At 36.4% G+C, this 20,592-nt stretch overlaps 1 protein-coding gene across 1 annotated transcript; it reads right to left on the bottom strand.

The window, feature by feature from the left end:
* Positions 1 to 290: 290 nt before the first annotated feature.
* Positions 291 to 3,956, bottom strand: en1a (engrailed homeobox 1a). The gene is made up of 2 exons (XM_058786091.1): positions 2,907 to 3,956; positions 291 to 1,581 (listed from the first exon to the last, which is right to left on the bottom strand). Exons 1-2 carry the CDS (start codon positions 3,667 to 3,669, stop codon positions 1,265 to 1,267), a joined length of 1,080 nt encoding a protein of 359 aa, XP_058642074.1. The 5' UTR covers positions 3,670 to 3,956; the 3' UTR covers positions 291 to 1,264.
* Between the last annotated feature and the right edge of the window lie 16,636 nt (positions 3,957 to 20,592).

Raw genomic sequence — 20,592 nt, 5'->3', positions numbered from 1 at the left:
TTACATGTTAGTATAGATCAGTTCGTAGGCCTATATTAAATATTGTAAATACAATGTATTTATTTTTGAATAGTTTTGATATAAAATACATAGGTCACTACTATATGTACTTACATCAAAAAAAAAAAAAAAAAAAAAGTAGACCTACAGTGTACTTATTGTGTTCATACTGTATTGCAAAACACTATTGCTGCTGTTGAGGTGGGATACGGGGTAAGGTTAGGGACAGGTTTGGTGGTATGAGTAGGTTTAAGGGTGGGTTAAGGTGTAAGGTATGGGTCAACGGTGTAATTATAAATGTAATTTCAGAAATTAATTACAGATGTAATTACATATGTATTTTTAAAAATATAAGTACAATGTAAAAACATGTATGTATACACAATAAGCGCATTGTACCAAATTATTAATTTAAATGTAAGTACATAGTAGTTAAGGCCACCTAATATAAAGTGGGACCAATACATCAGACTACTGGTGAAATTATAACGCTATCTGTGTATGAAAATGTTATGGCATTTTGTGTTTTACATGCATTACAGAAATGAATCGCCAACGCCGCATAAAAATAAAAAACGCTGTCACATTAAAAAAAGGGCAACTGAGCTTATTGTGAGAAGCCTGGTAAACATCATGGCGAAACAAATTTGACGACGCAGGTTTGGTTACTCTGTTGGAGCTGTCTCTGATTCACGGTACAAGAAAAAAATAAAATAAAAATGTGTAGGCTATTAACTTTATAAGGGCAAAATATGGAGAAAATAGATGCCACGTTTTGTATGTACAAAAAAGGTTTATTTGGATACAGTATTAAATATCTTGTAAATGAATAATATCTGCTATCAGATAAGTCTCCCATTATCCCAAGTCCCATCATCAAAGAAAAAAAAAAATTAGGCCTACCAATAGACGAAGTGTAGCTATACTGTTCGAATAACATCTTTGGCACGAAGAAATATTGCTTTTAACAACATAAAAAAACAAGAATTTAGATCAAATGTAAAGTGTCTAGTTTGACTGGTAGTGGCAACGATTTCAAACAACAAACCAGCGCGATCCATTTAGATTTTAATAGCATCCTCAAAATCAAAATGAGGCCTATGGTTTGTAAAAAAATCACTCGCTCCTCCAAACAGGTTGATAAAGTAACCACAATATCCCGTTATAACGTCTGGTCAAGTAATTTGAATTTTTCCACTTTGTCTTCCGACCCTATTTCACTCTCCGGGTTCTCTCCATTTCTCTATTTCTCTTTCTGTCTTTGCTAGTTGCCATCGTCTTCTTGAACGGTGGTGGTGGTGGAATGGTTGTACAGTCCTTGCGCCATTAGCTGCATTGCCAAGCCATTCTTGAATCCGGTGGCTTTCTTGATTTTAGCCCGTTTGTTCTGGAACCAGATTTTAATCTGCGACTCGTTCAGCTTGAGTTCGTGCGCCAGGGCCTGCCGCCGCTGCTCCGTGATATAGCGGCTTGCCTGAAACTCAGCCTTCAGTCTTTGGAGCTGCTCAGCTGTGAACGCCGTTCTGGGTCGTTTATCCTCACTGTCGTTTTTCTTCTTTTTCAATTTCCGGGTCCTTGGGCCTTGTGTGGAGACAACAATGAGACGAATCCATGAATATCAACCATCTAATTAAATGCCATTTTGGACTACACACACAAAAAAGGGCAGTGGCGTGGTGAGTATTGTCTGTGCCACATGATCACTAGAATAAATAAACATCAAAATTCTTCTTACATTTTACAATAATAATCTTTATAAATTTAGGTTACCTTTTAAGAACTGACAGGACTAGATAGACAGCTAACTCCGCTGACTTGTCCGATAAATAAACAGAAATACAAAAACGCGAATTGTTGCTTCAGTTTGTGGGAAAATAATAATGTAACTACACATACAGACGGATTACAACACGTAGTTCAACATATGAACTACATTGTTATTATGTTGCTGGAAAAATGAAAAATAAAAATGAAACTGGAAAAATAAATTACATTCGTTTTGACGTCTAGTGCTCCTGAAGTTGTCTTATTGCAAGCCATCGACAAAAGCCAAAATAGCCTATATGATGGAACAGAATTAGGTTAAAAATGAAAAAGGTTAGAGCTATTAATATAATTATATATGTGACCATCCTGAGGAATTTTTTAAATTTTTAATTAATTAATTTATTTTTTCCAATTTTGCACGGTGAATTGAGATAACCAAGGGGGATCAAATTTACTACATCAACATAAATAGGCCTACGCTATAAGCAAAATATGTGAGATCTTGTAAATAATAATAATAATAATAATAATAATTGTCACTAGGCCTAACCTATGGCAGCACAAAATCACAACCTCAACGCTAAAATGCGAGATCAATCACACGCAACAGATCTTTTTTTTTTTTTTTTCTGTTTTATTAAAACATTAGATAGCCTTGATTATTGTGTCCATTTCGTAGACTTAAATATATTTATTGGGCAATATTAGTTCTTTTGTAATTATCTTGTAAATATCTTACGATTATTAATAAACGACGTTTATTTATTAATAGACAAGATAACATGTAAATCTTAATTCCTTGGAAACAATCGGTGGAGTTATGTCTGGATCGTGCATGCTGTAAAACGAAAAAACAAACAAACAAAAAACAAAACAAAACAACAACAACAAAACAACAACCAAAAAAAAAAAAATCCTATTTTATGTTTCATCTGCTGGTAAATTTGGTCTGGTTTAATGAACATAAGGCATTATGATTATGGTGTGTGTCAGCTCGAATATTCTACGATCGAAAGTATTCGATATTCATAAGTTGATTTTCCTGCTTTTAGTTCATGCAAGAAAAGATATGGCCTATAGATAAATAAAAGAAGAGTATTAGTATCATAAAGAGTATTATTTGTTGCCAGATGCCTTACCAGATGAAGGTCGATCAGAGTATCTCGTGCAATAAACCCAGGCGGGCCACATACTCTTTTGGGTGTCTTTACTGGGCGAGGAGGTTTCACCTGGTCTATTCAAAGCAAAGGATGAAGCTGAGACGACCCCAGATTTTGCTGCGTTCCCTCTGTCGGCCTCGTCTGCCTTGGAATGCCTACTGCTGGCTGGAGACGAAACGATGGACGAGGCAGAAGATGAAACACTGTCGGTACTGCAGCTGGAATCCGGACAAGGGGTGCTGGGGACAGTTGGACAATGCTCCCTTTTGCAGCCGAAGTCCGGTCTGAGGATGTTGTCAATGAAAAAGTTGGTGGTTCTGAGCGTGTGGTGCGCAGCCTGCAGCGGGAGCAGAGGTGGAGAGGGCAGGCTCGGTGACAGAGAAACGCTGTCATCTTCGCTCTGATCCCGCTGCTCTTCCATAACAGCTCTCCTCTTTGAAATTCGCTCCAGTGGTTGGATTGTAACCTGTTCCGCTCCAAATATAACGAAAGACTGGACAGCGTTATCTAGGTATCCATGACAACGCGCTAATTTCCCGCGAAATTGAGTACATTTTGTAAGACTACTTGTTGACATGTAGTGGAGAGATAACGCTTGCGTGCTGTCACTTTGGATATGACTGACAGCGCACGGTATACGGTTCCTACACCCTCCGCATTGCCAGACCTCGGTTTGACACCTCTTTTTCTGGAACTCTACTCGTGCACAACCACTCTTAGTAGCCACTAACCGGAAACACATCAGATCACATATGAGTGGGGAGCCTATCCATGACAAAGGAGCTCTTTGCCACGTGTGTCAGCGGCCAATTCTGTTACGCGCCTGTGCTCACAGATATCAAACGGCACAGAGATTGCTCTCGCCTTTGTAGTTGAATTCTGCCTCTTGCAGCCACGCTCTAATTCACCCATAGACGCGAGGAGAGAATTAAAATGAAAAACAAATCTTCGAATAACTTTATCTATTTGCAGCTTATAAGAAGAAATAGGACTGTTATAAGGCTTAGAAAATATCTTAAACCCATACTATAATAGGCTTCTTTGCGAAAATATAGAACTATTTCACATTTAAAGCCAAATCCGTTTTTGGATAATTGTCTCCAAATGCCTTAATTTAAATTGAAAAAAAAAAAAAATGCTGCTAAAACAATAATTACCACTATGTCATTGTATATGCTATTAAAATATACTAATTGAATGTCTAATTTAAATTATATGCTTGTTCTTAATGCTATAAATAGCATATAGGCTACTAATATAGCCTATTAAAACAAGTACCACTACACGTCACTGTGAAATAAAATAGGCTACGTTAGCATTTAATTTAGATCTCATTCAGGACGAGTGAAACCAGACTGGCATAGGCTATATAACCTCGTTCTCAATATTTGGGTGCTTGAAATACTTATCGCGAGAATTATCTGTTTGCACTTAATTAATTTATAATTAGGGCTATTGCAGTCTCATTCTGGAGAGTGGGCTATTGTGTGGCGGCGTCGGTTAAGCGGTAAATGGCTGAATAGTCCACTATCTCTCACGCAAGACGCGCCTTAAGAACTCCTATAAAAACATAATTTATAGGTTTTAATTAGCTTGCATTCACCGCGATCAGTTGGGCGTTCATCATACAGCACAGTTAAAAGCGCCTGCCACAATGCACGCAAGAACCGTTTAATCAAACCAGCTTTGCAGCGGCCTCAAATGCGTGAAAGTCCTGATGAGGCTTCGCTTACCAAAAACTCTATTTGCATAAATGGCTTAATTGACAGCTAAATGTCCTGTGATTAATTTTACCGCTCACGTGGTAGAGCTTTAGTGAAAATATGATGAATGTATTTTATCATTGTTAAACAAAATTTAAACGACCCCTGCTTAATTCACTGGATAGCTCCTTGGTTAGGTTGTTATATATATATAAATATATATATATATATATTTTTTTTTTAATTTACAGTTTCACAAACTATAGGCTAACTCTCCATCCCAGGCCACATATTCCCAAAATATCAGGTATTTTCGAGACTCGTAGTTTGGAAATAGGAAAATCCTTATCCTTAATTTCTTATCCATAATTTCTGGTATTTTAAACGTAAACTGTAACTTTAAATCTTTCTGAATGTCAGTGGATATTTATTTAAAGTAAATAGAATTAGCCTATATGGGACCTGTTGTGACCTGCAAAACGCGACGAGACAGTAACGAGGCACGTATTTTTAACTTTTTTGCTTGGTTAACATGCTTCGTGGCCTATGCCTTATTCAAAGTTCTTGCCATTCCGTTTAGACATTTGGACCATGGAAAGGTGTGTAAAAGTAGACAGCGAGTAACGATCACAGATACAGTGGGAGGCCCTTTGGGGTCCACACGGCGGCCGGGCAGAGCATGCGTTTAGTCATGCGTGAAGAATGTGCGTCTCATGCTAGCAGAACAGATGTGGACCGTTCAAAGGTGTTCATATTATTCTATTCCATAGCGATTTTGACAAACGTTTCCACAGATATAGTAAGGACTAGGCTTAAGTTAATAAATTAGGCCACTAAACGCCAGATTTGTTGTACCATCATATCCCAAGACTGAAAAAAGCACAGTGTCATAATCTCTTTATGAAAATTCGGAGCATTAAACGCAACTGGTTTAGAACATTTGGTGTTATTAAGTTGGGGAAAAAAGCGTTGTTGTAACATTAGCTACTTATTTATTAGTGCATCTACTGTGACATAGGCTATGCACGGTCAATATGTCTGAGATAGGCCTATTATACAATTGGATAAACTTGTATATAGGCCTAAAACATACCTCATCATGCAACATTTTCAACGTCTCCTGGTTGTAAGACTAGTTTTAGCAGACCATCTGCAGAATATATAATGGCATCACTTTTAACAAAAAATATGATCTGGAGTCTGTTTGTTGTTTGCATTCAAGGTTGACGTTGATGAATATGACTAAAGAGTGTGGAGGATCCGAAGCTGTATTTTGCGTCCTCTCGTGGCCAGATAGAATACTGACGCTACAGCTCTGAAGTAGCCTAGCACTTGCATTGAAGTAATCAGAGATCCCGAGGTAATGTGTGAACTGATTTCAGCGTTTTCAGAGACAAGAAGGCATGACGTGTCAATGCATTTTGATCATTGCAAAGCCATTGTATTCTATGTCTGATAATAAAAAGAGATGGTAAAAAAATCACTTTAACCCTCTAGCAACGGCAAGTTTTTCTTATGCCCCATGAATGAATGAATGAATGATGCATTTATATAGCGCTTTTATTGTGTATTGCTATACACCCAAAGCACTTTACAATCATGTGTGTGTGTGTGTGTGTGTGTGGTGGGGGGGTCTCCTCAACCACCACCAGTGTGCAGCATCCACTTGGATGATGCGACGGCAGCCACAGGCCAGCTACAGGTGGAGAGGAGAGAGTGTCATAGAGCCAGTCAAGTGGATGGGGATTATTGGGAAGCCATGACTGACAAGGGCCAGTGGAGGGAATTTGGCCAGGACACCAGGGTTACACCCCTACACTTTACGATGAGTGTCATGGGATTTTTAATGACCACAGAGAGTCAGGACCTCGGTTTAACGTCTCATCCGAAAGACAGTGCTCTATGACAGTATGATGTCCCTGTCACTATACTGGGGCATTAGGACCCACACAGACAATAGGGTGAGCACCCCCTGCTGGCCTCACTAACACCTCTTCCAGCAGCAACCTAGTTTTCCCAGGAGGTCTCCCATCCAGGTACTGACCAGGCTCAGCCCTGCTTAGCTTCCATGGGCAACCGGTCTTGGGCTGCAGGGTGATATGGCTGTGTTAAGTGCAAGTTTCTTTAAATGATTGCAACCAATTAAAATGTTTGAAAAGTATCAAAGAACAGTCCAATAAGGTGTGGGAGTCACTATCAAGCACCATTTGAAGGTGGGACGTCCTGTTCTGACACATGGTCACAGGAGCACATGGTGTGAGAAGAAGGCAAGATTATTTGCTTTAGTAATCTTATTTAAAATTACATGAACTGTAAATAATAAAATATGTGTGTTTGAAGACTTTTGTCAGGATTTATGATTTTTTTTTTTTTTTATTTTGCATGTTCAGAAATTCAGCTTCAATTCCACAATAAAGGGTAAGGAAGCAGGGGTCCACAGCTCCCATCCCTGGATTTCCCATTATGTGTGACAAAAAGGGAAGATGCAAGGTTCCTGGTACAAAGGAACACCCAAAGTGATGTGCAAAAATTGTAATGTGCACCTCTGTTTCACAACAGAGAAGAAGTGCTTCTTGAAGTTTAACACGGAGTAAAATCTCATTCCATGAAGTACATGATATGACATGACACACTACATCAGGGCTGAGAAACTTTGGTCCTGGAGGGCCACTGTCCTGCAGAGTTAGCTCCAACCCTAAGCAAACACATCAGAACAAGCTAATGAATGTATCTTAAGATCACTAAAGCTACAGGCAGGTATGTTTAATTAGGGTTGGAGCTAAACTCTGCAGGACAGTGGCCCTCCAGGACCGGAGTTTCCCAGCCTCGCACCACGCAATGCAATATATCCAAGTGTTGGGAAGGTTACTTTGAAAATGTAATAGGTTACAGATTACAAGTTACCCTACTTAAAATGTAATAAGTAGTGTAACTTTTCAATTACTTTATTAAAGTAATGTAACTGGTTACATTTGATTACTCTTTGATTACTTTTTGAAATTTCAATGTTTTCAACTGTTAATCATTTTGAAACATGTAAAGCAGACAGGGTTAACCTTACAGTAGTGCTCAACACTTAATACTGTCAGACTTTCAAAATCCTTCATCACTTGAATGAAGATTGTAATATTTTAATTTTAAAGGAGACATTGGATGCAAAATATCTTCATTTGCATATAAATGTGTCTTAGTAGTGCGTAGACACAACCACCCTACAAATCCTTATTTAATCCCCCAAAAACATAAAAAAAATTTTCAAGCCAATAAGATGTCATATTGCTCAGACCCCTCCCACAACCTCTGATGTACTGTCCCATATTAGCATATTTCCACCCTCAGTCAGTTGTACGAAGTCTGTCATTTTTTCCGCGCTTGAGCAGCTGTAGCGACAACAACGTCTTGTAAGCAATGCAGGTGTTTTGTTGTTAGATGTAGACGAATATAAGAGTCCTAATTTTCTCCAGACATCAGTGCCACCGAGGATGCAGTGAATTTTTATTTTTTATTTTGATGGTAATGCGCCAACGAATACTCCTAAATTCGTTTATGTCTGCGCAAATCATTTTCTCCTTTGCTTTCTGAATGAGGGACAATTCAAGGCAAGTTTTGTTAAAAAGTTAACACTCAAGGATGGATCCATTGTTCATGATCCAGCTGCACCTCCAGAAGTAGTAAGTCTCACACTTTATATTTTTTTAATGATTATTTGCGAATCGCCTTTGCTCTTCCACGGAAGAGAGGGGCGGGGTGAGCAGAGCTCATTATCATGTAAAGAGCTATGCACCGAAACAAATCGCTGTGATCAGAGTTGTTTTTGACAAGGTAAAAAGGGTGTTGTTTTACACGACCACTGGTACCATTTCAAGAAGACCCTAAAGAATCATACCAGCATCCCATGTCCCCTTTGAAGCATAGCCACCACAAAATCAGACTTACTTTGAGATCATTCTGAGGTTAAATACATATTTAAAATCATAATAGTTTAATAGCGATGATACTGTTCTTGAAATCAAATCTTTGCATAACTATGACAGGAAACACTGGAATCTAACAATGCCTTTAAAACAGTTAATCTTAAAAAAATAAAGCATTTACATAAACCCATATAGCAAATAAAAGAGTTATCAAATAAGCATATTATAAACTCTTGAAACATTGGTGTTTCATATTTTAGAGCACTCACTGCAATTTATGAAAGAAATCAATTAAATCTGTATGTGGGAGTGTGTGTGAAAAAAACAAAACAACAACAAAAAAAAAAAACAGATGTAACCCCCTTTGTAATCCTTAACATTTTCATAAGTAACTGTAATTTAATTACATTTTTTTTTCTCAGTAACTGTAACTGATTACAGTTACTTTTATTTTGTAATTAAATGACGTAATTCCGTTACATGTAACTAGTTACTTCCCAACACTGAATATATCAATGTGTTTCAAGTGTTTTTGCCTTTTCAGTTAATGATTTTTTGACAGATTTGTGATTTTGAATTGCTCTCTGAACATTGTCTTTTGATATGTGAATGGAGAATTTTCTCCGTAATTCTGTACCATAGTTGCACAACGTGGGTTGAGGGGTGGTCAAAAAAATGTTTTATCAATAAAATATTCCCAAATTATGTGGAATATTTTTTTATCATGTACCATCAAAATGCATGCAGTAGAGGGTTAAATGTTACTACATCATAAGCATATAGGCCCATTCATAGGCTAATGTCAGCGATTTTACAAGAAAACATGTGACTCTGAAATAGCAATTTATAAATAAGCGCTTTGGCGTTAACAAAGTGCATTTAGTAAATGATTCTCTTGAACCAGCTTTCTTCTGCTGTCTAACACTTTCCCCTGCTGCATTAATGTAAGACCAGGGAATAACATGAACCCACAGCCCACGACCTTCACATGATAACGCTGAAGAGCTTATTTAACTTGATTAACCAAGCTGGACCGTAATTAATAGCCTACTTCCTTCATCACTGACTAAAGCATGCTACGCTGTTCGCCATACGTCTCTACACCAAAAGAGGGCAGTGAAAGACCTGATTGTGTTCATCTAGACTTCCGTATAAAGGTTTCATCCTGTTTGTATCCACAAAAAATCGGATACAGTCAAAAAGATTATGTCCATTAAGCACAGCCTAAGATTATTTTAATTCTTTTTAGTGCATAATAATTGACTTTCTCTCTGGGATGATTTGAGATCCTGACACTTGTGAATTTGAGCAACTAATTGCATTGTACTTAAGTTGTTTTACACACTTTTGCACTCTATTCTAGTGCTCAGCTAAAATGTTGTATGGCTGTACTGAATTTACCCTTGGATTAATTCTCATTTCTAAGTTATTATCAAATAATGCTGCTATACATGAATGCATGTTGTAATTAAACATTTCACTGTTTAATTTACATTGAGACATTTAAAAATAGGATAGTTCATCCTAATAATGAAATGGAAAGAAAGTCAAATGAAATGAATCAGTATAATTCAGGGTTCAGGAAGCAATAAGGGAAATTAAATTAGTCAATTAAATGAGTGAAAGTTAACTTCTTTTTGACATTAACATTAGTTCTGCAGTGACTCAGAGTGCAGAACAGAAACAGCAAATAGCAAGCAGAAAGTACCATTGTCTTCTCCTTAAGAATAAAAAAAGCGCTAAGAATAGAAAAAAAAAGAAAAGAAATCCTACAAAGAGTCACGGAACTCTTCATGAGTAAAATGATTACTTGCACAATGTTCTGTTTCATAAGAAAAGCAGATGAAACTGGGTGAAACGCCAGCACTGCACAAATGAGACCTTCCACAAAATCACGTGTTATAGAGTAAAACATGACATTTTAGAAAAGGGGTTCAGAATACTTTTTAGCTACAAGGTTAATAAAAAAGGGGTAAAGCAACAATGTAACAAAAGCAGTGATAAATAGTCATGTTTAAATAACCATATTTATATGACAATAATAATAGAGTAATATAAAAAGCTCTAATCTTGGATTTTGATTGGCTAATACAACATATAGCAGTACACAATTTATTAACAGCTGACACAAAACATCTGTTCGCAAAACAGTATATCACTGCATAACACCCATAGAGAACACATTGTGTTGTTGTTTGCATTGTGGACATGAAGCATCATATTGTCACACATCTTGCTCAGGTCAAACACTCTAATGGGATGTGGCTGCTAAGGTACAGAGGTTGCTCTCTGAGTTTTTGACGTCAGATTTGGCTAAGTTATGGAACAGCTTGTACTTACAGTTTGTAATTATGTAGATGTAATAGGCAGCTACTGTTACACATATGTAACAGAACAAGTCTTTTACACAGCTACTTATGTATAAAGATTGTTACATATGTGTTGCGGACTTTATACAATGTAATTATAAATGTAAGTACACAGACATAAGCTACTTAAAATAAAGTGTATCAAGATTGTACTTAAGTGTACTTCATGTGTATCTATACTGTACACCAGCTGCACCTTAGTTTGATTTAACCCACCAGAACACAGCTTAAATACATGTAATATCTTTCTAATTTAATTAAAATGACAGAATATTACACAGGCATAAGCTACTTAAAATAAAGTTTATCAAGATTGTACTTAAGCGTACTTCATGTGTATCTATACTGTACACCTTATCCAGCTGCACCTTAGTTTGATTTAACCCACCAGTACACAGCTTAAATACATGTAATATCTTTCTAATTACATTACAATTACAGATTATTACACAGGCATAAGCTACTTAAAATAAAGTGTATCAAGATTGCACTTAAGTGTACAAGTAGCTGTGTAACAGACTCGGTCTGTTACATGTGTAACAGTAGCTTCCTATTACATCTACATAATTACAAACTGTAATTACAGGCTGTTCCATAACTTAGTTACATGGTAAGTACATTTTGTTTCATGTAAGTACAATGGCTACTACTAAGTACTTAATTAGGTAATTACTCTGTATTTTAACACCTTAAAATAAAGTGTTACCATAAATTGCTAGTACAGTTTGCAAAGGCATTTTAATGTTTGTTTGACCAATCCTTCACTCTAAAAAAAATGGTACTATATAGCACTAAAAGTGGTTCTTTGGCTCGTAATCATAGGGGAACCACTGTTGGTGCTTTAGTGGTTCTTCATCGGTTCTTTGGCATGACTGAGGGGCTATATAGCACCGCTACTATATACAGAACCTGTTAAGCTCCTGTATGGTTCTTCAGCGGTTCTTTAGTGGTTCTTTGGGGTGATTAAGGTGCTATATAGCACCACTGCCGTACAAAGAACCTGTTAAGCCTCTTTAAAGGTTCTTTACAAGCCAAATAACCACTGTTGGTGCTGTTTAGCACCATTTTTGTTGAAGAAATACAATGCAATATGGCACATCTTATGGTTCTACATAGCACCATTTGACATAGGCAGAGGTGTAAAAAGTACTCAAAAATTTTACTCAAGTGAAAGCATAGATACTTCTTGAAAATTTTACTCAGTTAAAAGTACAAGTATCTGGCCAAAAACATACTTGAGTAAAAGTAAAAAAGTACAACTTTAAATTGTACTCAAGTATTAAAAAGGTAGAAGTACTTTTTTTTCTAACAGATATACAGAGGTTTTGTTAAAGGGAGAAAACTAAACAAAATGCACAGGTCGAACACATACATCCAGTGCAATAACAACATTTAAAATGCAGCACAGTGGAACACACACACATACACACACACACACACACACACACACACACACACAAATACAGGGAAAGGGATTAAAAGGAAACTCTATCCTTTCCACCGTCATGCCATCCAATATATATATATATACAGTATATATATGACTTTCATTTATCAGATGAACACAAACTAAGAGTTTTAGAAAAAAATTATCTCTCTTTGTTTAATGCATGGGACATCCACAAATGAATGTGACAGATAGTAAGTCATACAACCCCTGTTAATGAATCAGTGTCTTCTTAAGTGAAAGGATAAATACAAAAAATACAGATACCAATATGTTAAACTTGACCATCGTATTCACTTTGTGTGGGTTCTGAAGTGGTCCTGTCCCCTTGCATTATACAGACCAAAAATCTTTGCTTGTGTTCATCTGAAGAAAGAAAGTCATAAACATCTGGGACGATATGAGGATGAGTAAACGATGAGAGAATTTTCATTTTTGGGTCAACTATTCCTTTGAATAGCAAGATGTGATTCAGAGGCTAAAACATATTCCAGACAGAATACGAGAATGTGTTGAATTAATGAGGAGAGTCATAGAATTAAAACATACAACATTAGCATTTTGAAAGGTCACTTTTTTGTGTTGTCTATTCAACATCACTGTCTAAGGATAATTAAACTTTTAATTGTTTATTTGGGGCATTTAGAGTTTTTTTTTTTCTCAGCAAATATTGGTAAATAAGTATTTGTGATTAATTAGATTAATTAATAAGCAAATTATGTAATTATTAAGATAAAAAAAAATACTCATTGACTTAATTGCTACTCAATGTGTCATATACATAATATCCATTACCTGGTAAGAACATCACTAAATATAAATTACAATTTATTTAACATAAAATGTTCATTTAAACACTTTTTTTTTTTTGGAGATTTGTAACATTTAATAATAATAAAAAATATATATTAATTGTATTTAAATTCTCTTCACTGATTTATTTGCACTCAATCTTGTGCATTCAGCTAATATATTACACAGCTAATGGCTCTATCAAGACAGAAAGAATAATGAATAAACTTTATTTTTTGGGGGTGGGGACACACACACAACTTTGTTACCTCAATATGCTTCCTCAGATTTCATAGTGAGCTTTTGAAGCCAGACATTTACCTGATCAAAAGTCACAACTGAAGTAGAAATGTGTGTGCTTGATGCGTGAAAACAATGATCATTGGTTCTTACGTCAAGCATGTACATTCGAACTTCTGTTTACCATATTTTTACAAAAAAACATATGTTTACCATAAACATGTTTATGTTTACATAAAGGTTATTAAGGGCTTTAAAATGGTAAGAGTTGGGGTTGCTCATTTTTAGGTGTTTCCAATATTTGATGGCTCGTTTCTCAATGCACATTAGTAGAGGGTATTGGCCTAATTCTGCCCTGCATGCATTGTTCGGTGTGTTCCTCTGTACTCTGAGCATACTCTTATAGAACTCAGCATGCAGGGGCTTCAATCGGGTTTTTGTCCCATTTTTCAAATTCGTGATTTAGGAGAGGACCACACACTTCACTGCCATATAATGAAATAGGTTCTATGACTGATTGGAATATTTTGAGCCAGATTCTAATTGGTATTTCAATTTGGATAGATTTGTTGATGGCATAAAAGGCCATTCTTGCTTTCTCTTCCAGATCATTCACAGCCAAATTAATCTTACCAGTTGCATTTATCTTCATGTGTAATTTCTGGCATATTCAATTTTGATCGTACCAAGGATGAAATTGTGTCTCTTTCCCTGACATCTGGGCCTTTTCTGAAATTTTAGTACTTTAGTTTTGTTAGAATTAATAGCCAGGGCCCAGGTCTGACAGAACTTGTGTAGGATGTTGTAACAAGTAGAATTAGGTACTGCTCCTTTAAGACGGAACACATGCTGCGTTCAAGTCCTCCTGGGACCTTCATACTTAAGAGTTGACAAGTCATAATTAGGACGTCAGGTGCGTTCAAGTAAGTTTAGTCAGCACAAGATGGCGGTATACCTTCTTTTCATAAATTACAAGAAAATACAACAGGGTTTGTTAACTCTGCTTATATAAAACGAAGAGCAAAGAATTTGCATCAGGTGTGTTTTTAATATTTAAAAAAAATAATTTATGAAGCCACTTTAATCTGTGTCGCATAAAAACTTGTTATTAATCCTGTCACATTCAAAAAGCTTTATTTATTTTTTTTGTAAATAAAAAGCCTGACAATGTCACTGCTTAATAACTATAAATATTGTGATTTATGTTTTACTTTGGCAATCTCTCTGTCTGTCTCCCTCTGTCAGACATGCAGTTCTACAGTGTTCTGAAAAGTGGTGTAGAATGGGAAGTCCTTCTGAACATGGATCCCCGCAGTTTTCAGAGTCACACGCGTCTCACTAGAGAGCAGTTCAACCACTTTGTTGATCAGCTGAAAAGATCTGGGCTTTCAGATGACCAGCAGCCTGGAGGTCTTGCCCAACCTCCTGTCGTTCAGAAAGCCCTTGTGTTTTTGTGGTACATGGGCAATCAAAATTCCTTCCGAGAAATTTCAGATAAGTTCAATGTTTCCCGTGGATCAGCTCATAATATTGTCCTTGAGGTTTTGGAAGTCACGTGCTCACTTGCTCACATGTACATAACATGGCCTATACAGATTGCGACAAAGGAGTCATTTCAGCGGTGTTTTATCACTTATGTGGCATTAGGGCCATCATTGGGGCCATAGATGGGTGTCACATAAAAATGCAAAGGCCAGCTATCAGAGGAGGCGATTGCCTGAATAGGAAAGGCTTCTATTCTCTTCTACTACAGGGCATTGTGGATGACCAAGGACGCTTCCTAGACATTTTTACAGGTGTCCCAGGCAAAGTACATGACGCAAGAATGTTACGAGCCTCTACATTTTTTGAAAACTGCCAGCAGAAGATGGGCACAAGTTACCTCTTAGGTGACACAGCATATATCTTTGGTGACTATCCCTTCATCATTACGCCCAAATGTGATAATGGTGCACTTACCGATGATGAACTGCACAGGAATGTGAAAATCAGCCGTGGAAGGGTCTCTGTCGAGCAGGCCTTCGGGAGGATGAAGTGCGTGTGGAGAAGGATGCTTGATCTCCAAAATACGGTGAAAATAATTGTGGCAGCATGCACACTGCACAGCATGAGTTTAAATGAGAGACAAGAACATCCCCAGATGCCCACATATCCAGGATGAAAATTCATAATCTTGTATTGCAGGCATTCCTGACACATTTCCAGAACACATCATACATAAATATGTAAATATTTTGAGACAAATCACTTTATTTTATTATTGGGTACCATTTGTGTTTTTATATTAACATGTCATTGTTTTGAACTGTGCATTTTCAAGAAATCTGTCAGTTTTGTAGCAGAGAAGGAGAAGAATGAGAACATGAAAAGGTACTGAACAATCTTCTGTAATGCAAGAAACAATTGTGTATATATATATATATATATATATATATATATATATATTTGAAACTATTGTCCACTTTTCTGTTTATTGCACAATTAAACAATTTAAACTGAAACATTGAAGGAATTCTTCCTTTTGTATGAAATTTAGTGAAAATGTATAAAGTGTCTTAATGACAACATTGAACAATAATGTTGCAAAAACAACACATTAAACCAGTGTCATCTGACACTTTCAAAACATGAATTTAAGGAAATTGAAGTAAACAGTCTTCAATAAATGAGTAAAGCCAGGGTTTTTAAGCTTGTGAACATGAACTATTTTTGAAAAATAGGCTCTTGTAAATTACAAAGTTGCCATGAAGAAAGTGACAAAACAACTTAAGTCTTCTCAGCACTGTGAACTCTATCACATCTTTCATTAACAAGGTAAAGGGATAGTTCAACCAAAAATGAAAATTCCGTCATTTACTCACCCTTATGTTGTTCCAAACTTGAATAAGTTTCTTTCTTCTTTTGAAATAAAAATATATATTTTGAACAATGAGTGTGAGTAAATGATGGCAGAATTTTCATTTATGGGTGAACTATCCCTTTAATGGCATAAATGTTGAAAAGTGCTCCATTAAACCTTTATATAACAAAGGAACACAGAACTCTAAGCATTTTTTAAATGCAGGAAAACTAATTTTGTCACACTACAGTTACACATTCTACTGCTTTTTCAGAAATGTTTGTATAAGTGTGTCTAAAGTTTTCTGTGATGCATTCATCTTTGTCATGATTTCATCATGACGTCGCTGAGTAGCTTCCTCAGATTCCCTGAGAAAATTAAGGAGTTCATGGTGACCGACATTCTTTTTGTTCTTGCGGCGACTAGTGGAATGGATGGCTGAACCATCAGAAGATATGAGGAGGTTTCAGCTTCAGGAGAAAGTGGCCTGCTACTGGAAGATGAATCTTGTGGAGACACCTCACTTGGCCAGGGAGAAGAGGGCCCTGACGAGTTCTTTCTGAGTGCCTCAGGGTTCTTGATGTGGACACCCACTGCATCACCGATTACTGGGAAATCAGCGTCATGATTACTTCCAATCAGTTCCTCCATCTCAGTGTAGAACTCAAATTTGATGACACCTCATCCAGTTGATTGTTATTGTCTTTAATTTTCTTAAAGGCATCCTGCAGAGTCGCCCACTTCCTTGCCACTTTTGCCTGATCAAACTGCAAATTAAACTGCTCGGTCAGTTTCTGGGCAATTTCTGTCCACAACTGTTTCTTTTTTTTGTCCACGGCCCAACCGTATCCTAGAATCCAGCTAAGACAGAGATTTTGGTAGCTCACCTTTAGTGCTTAGGTGTGCACACATCAAATCAATGAGGTAAAGAGTTTGTTCTCGAGTGAAAATGTGGTGTGGGGGACAGGTGGACAAAGAAGGTAGTGAAGTAGAAGGTGTTGTTGTAGGAGATGTGGGGAAGCCAGAGGGTTCAGGGTTGGAGTAGGTACAGTAGGATGGCAACATGTCAGTCGTAAAAGCAGGGAAACTGCTAGAATCTGTGTGGAAAATACAGAAATACAAGAATAATATTATGTTCTTTTTATGCTGCCATATCTCTAATTTGCACAAAAGCACTAGCTGTAAAAAAACGACTTCAAATTAGAGAATATATAACCAGCAGTGAAATGTAAATAAAGTCATATTTGTTCATTAAAGCCACTTATCAAGAGTCAGCTGCAAGATATTTGCAGATTTGTGAAGGTAATTACAGTACTACTAAAATGTTTGGAAACAAAAAACAAAAAAACTTTTTTTTAAAAACAAGTTACTAATGCTCAGCAAAGCTGCATTTACTTAGACAAAAATACAATAAAAACAGCAATATTGTGAACTATTATAACAATTCAAAGTAATTGTTTAATATTAAAAAAAAAAATGGTCACACTTTATATTAGGTGGGCTTAATTACTATGTACTTACATCAAAAATAAGTACAATGTACTTATTGTGTTCATATTGTATTGCAAAACACTTCTGCTGCTATTGAGGTGGGATATGAGTAAGATTAGGGACAGGTTAAGTGGTATGGGTAGGTTTAAGAGTGGGTTAAGGTGTAAGGGATGGCTCAATAGTGTAATTATAAATGTAATTACAGAAATTAATTACATATGTAATAACATAAAGGTATTATTAACAATATAAGTACAATGTATGAACATGTATGTACACAATAAGTGCATTGTACCAAATGATTAATTTAAATGTAAGTACTTAGTAGTTCAGGCCACCTAAAATAAAGTGGGACCAAAAAAACATTAAAATGTACTTATGTCATGTGATCAAAGCTGAATTTTCAGCATCATTACTCCAGTCTTCAGTGTCACATGATCCTTCAGAAATCATTCTAATATGCTGATTTGCTGCTCAAGAAACATTTCTGATTATTATCAATGTTGAAAACAATTGTGCTGTTTAACATTATTGTGGAAAGAATAATAACAGTAAACCTTTCTACGTTGCTATGACTATGACTAAATAATTTTGACAAAATTGTGAATAGATTCAATGTGTCATAGAGAGAAACTGTAAAATGATGCAAATAAAAAAGTAAAGGTCAATTACCTGTGTCGCTGATTACGTTCACTCGTATTTGCATTTCTTCATCAAGATAAAGGAAAGGGGAACCCTCTTTTTGGTACAGCACCTGGGTCACTGGTGTTGTCAGACCAGGATCCCAGTATAACTGATTTTCAGCATCAACAAATGCTAAAATACAGAGATTAAAAAAAGCTGTTGGCTAAATGCAACATGGCAAATCAAAAGATTTTTCACCTATAGGTGCAAAAATGATAGCATTTTTTTTTTATCTTGGATTTCATTAACCAGCTGTGTAACAAGAACATTACCAATTTAAGTTTACAGGACAACTAAACTATCAATTTCAACAAACTTTTACCGTCAACTACAAACGTTGCATCCATCGATTCCGCCATGTTTCTCATTGACATGCCCCCAACTCGGAAACTCGGGGCTTAAAGGAAATTTTGAGTTTCCCCACTCGTAATAACGACTTTGTGGTGACGTTCATGTGCGTTCAACTCGTAAATACGATCTATCCGACATGACTTGAACGCACCAACACTCTCTTACTTGCTCACCGATGAGTGGGCAGTCGTTAGAAGGAGCGCAAGCTGTGAACATCGCATGTACGCATGAAAAGCCTGTTTATATTTCTGTTGCTCTTAGTTTTATTTCTGTACAGTAACGCAGTTGTTAGTCGAATGTTTTCTGCAAACTGCCCCATGCGTGCGTGGGAATTGACGATGCTGATAATCTGCTTACACTTGGCTACAGCTATTCAGACAAGCTATCCGGCCTCCCTGATTAAAGCGTTACAATGTCTAGGTTCTACTGTAGACCCTCTTCTGTTGGAGACAGCAGAACCAGATCATTTGCAAACAGCAAGAACTTAATGTTGGAGCCATGTAGTGTGAGGCCAGGTGCTGTTGATTGTTTCAGGAGTTTTGCCAATTCATTAATGTAAATATTAAAGAGGGTCAGTGATATTGGACAGCCCTGCCTCACACCCCACCCTTGAGTGAAGAATTCTGTTCGTTTAATTGTAATTGTGCATTGATTGTTTGAATACATTGTTTTTATAATATTGTATGTTTTACCCCCAATACCTGATTCTAGAAATTTTGACAGCAGACCTTCATGCCAAATTGAATCAAAGGCCTTTTGGAAATCTACAAAGCAAGCAAATATTTCGGTTAATGTATTTGTCGATCAGGGTGTGTAGGGTGAAGATGTGGTCTGTTGTTCTATAATTTGGTAAGAATCCAATTTGACTTTTGCTGAGGACTTTGTGCTCTGTAAGGAAGTGTACAAGTCTTGTGTTGATGATATTGTAGAACAGCTTCCCCAGATTACTGCTTACACCGATGCCTCTGTTATTGTTTGGGTCTGATTTGTCTCCACTCTTGAATATGGGCGATATGAGTCCTTTGTTCCATATGTCAGGGAAATGACCAACACTCAGAACCAAGTTGAACAGTTTCATTATGGCCAATCGGAATTTATGATTTGTATTTTTAAGCATTTCATTTAGGATGCTGTCTGGTCCACTTGCCTTTTTTTTTTGTTGGCAGGGCCTGTATTTTCTCCATCAGCTCTTTTTCTGTCATTGGGTAATCTAGTGGATTTTGGTATTCGCCAGTTATTTATTCTATATGCTTTATTTTTTCATATATCTGTGCTTGTTTTGTACTCTTGTTTATTTTGCCATAAAGTTGTTCAAAGTAATTTTTCCAGGTGTTTCCATTTATTTCTTCATGGTTCCTTTTATTTGGAAAATTCCAGTTGTCCCAGAAACTGTTTGAGTGGACAGATTCTTCAATTGTTTTCAGGTGATTTTGGATGTACTGTTCTTTCTTCTTTCTGAGTGTATTTTTATATTTTTTAAGCTCTTCATAATAATGAAAGCGTAAATCTGAACAGTCTGGTTGTCTGTGTTTTTGATTTGCAAGCTGTTTAAAATTTTTCCTTATTCTTTTACAATCCGAATCAAACCGTTTTTCGTTCTCTTATTTTTTCTTATGAGTTTTCTTAGTGGTTTTAAGATTAGATATTGTTGCCAAATAATCAAATATGTCATTTATGTATTTTTACGGCCAGATTTACGCCATATTCATTGTGAAGATAAATGTTCTCTATAAAGTTATCCATAAGTAAACACACTTGAGCGTGCTGAAATTGCAGTCAGGTATTTTTCAGTACTGTTTTGGACCCATCTGTAATTTTTTTTCTAATATTGTACA

Source organism: Onychostoma macrolepis, chromosome 09 (genome assembly GCF_012432095.1).
Source record: "Onychostoma macrolepis isolate SWU-2019 chromosome 09, ASM1243209v1, whole genome shotgun sequence".
NCBI lineage: Eukaryota > Metazoa > Chordata > Actinopteri > Cypriniformes > Cyprinidae > Onychostoma > Onychostoma macrolepis.
This window is presented reverse-complemented; position numbering and strand designations above follow the sequence as displayed.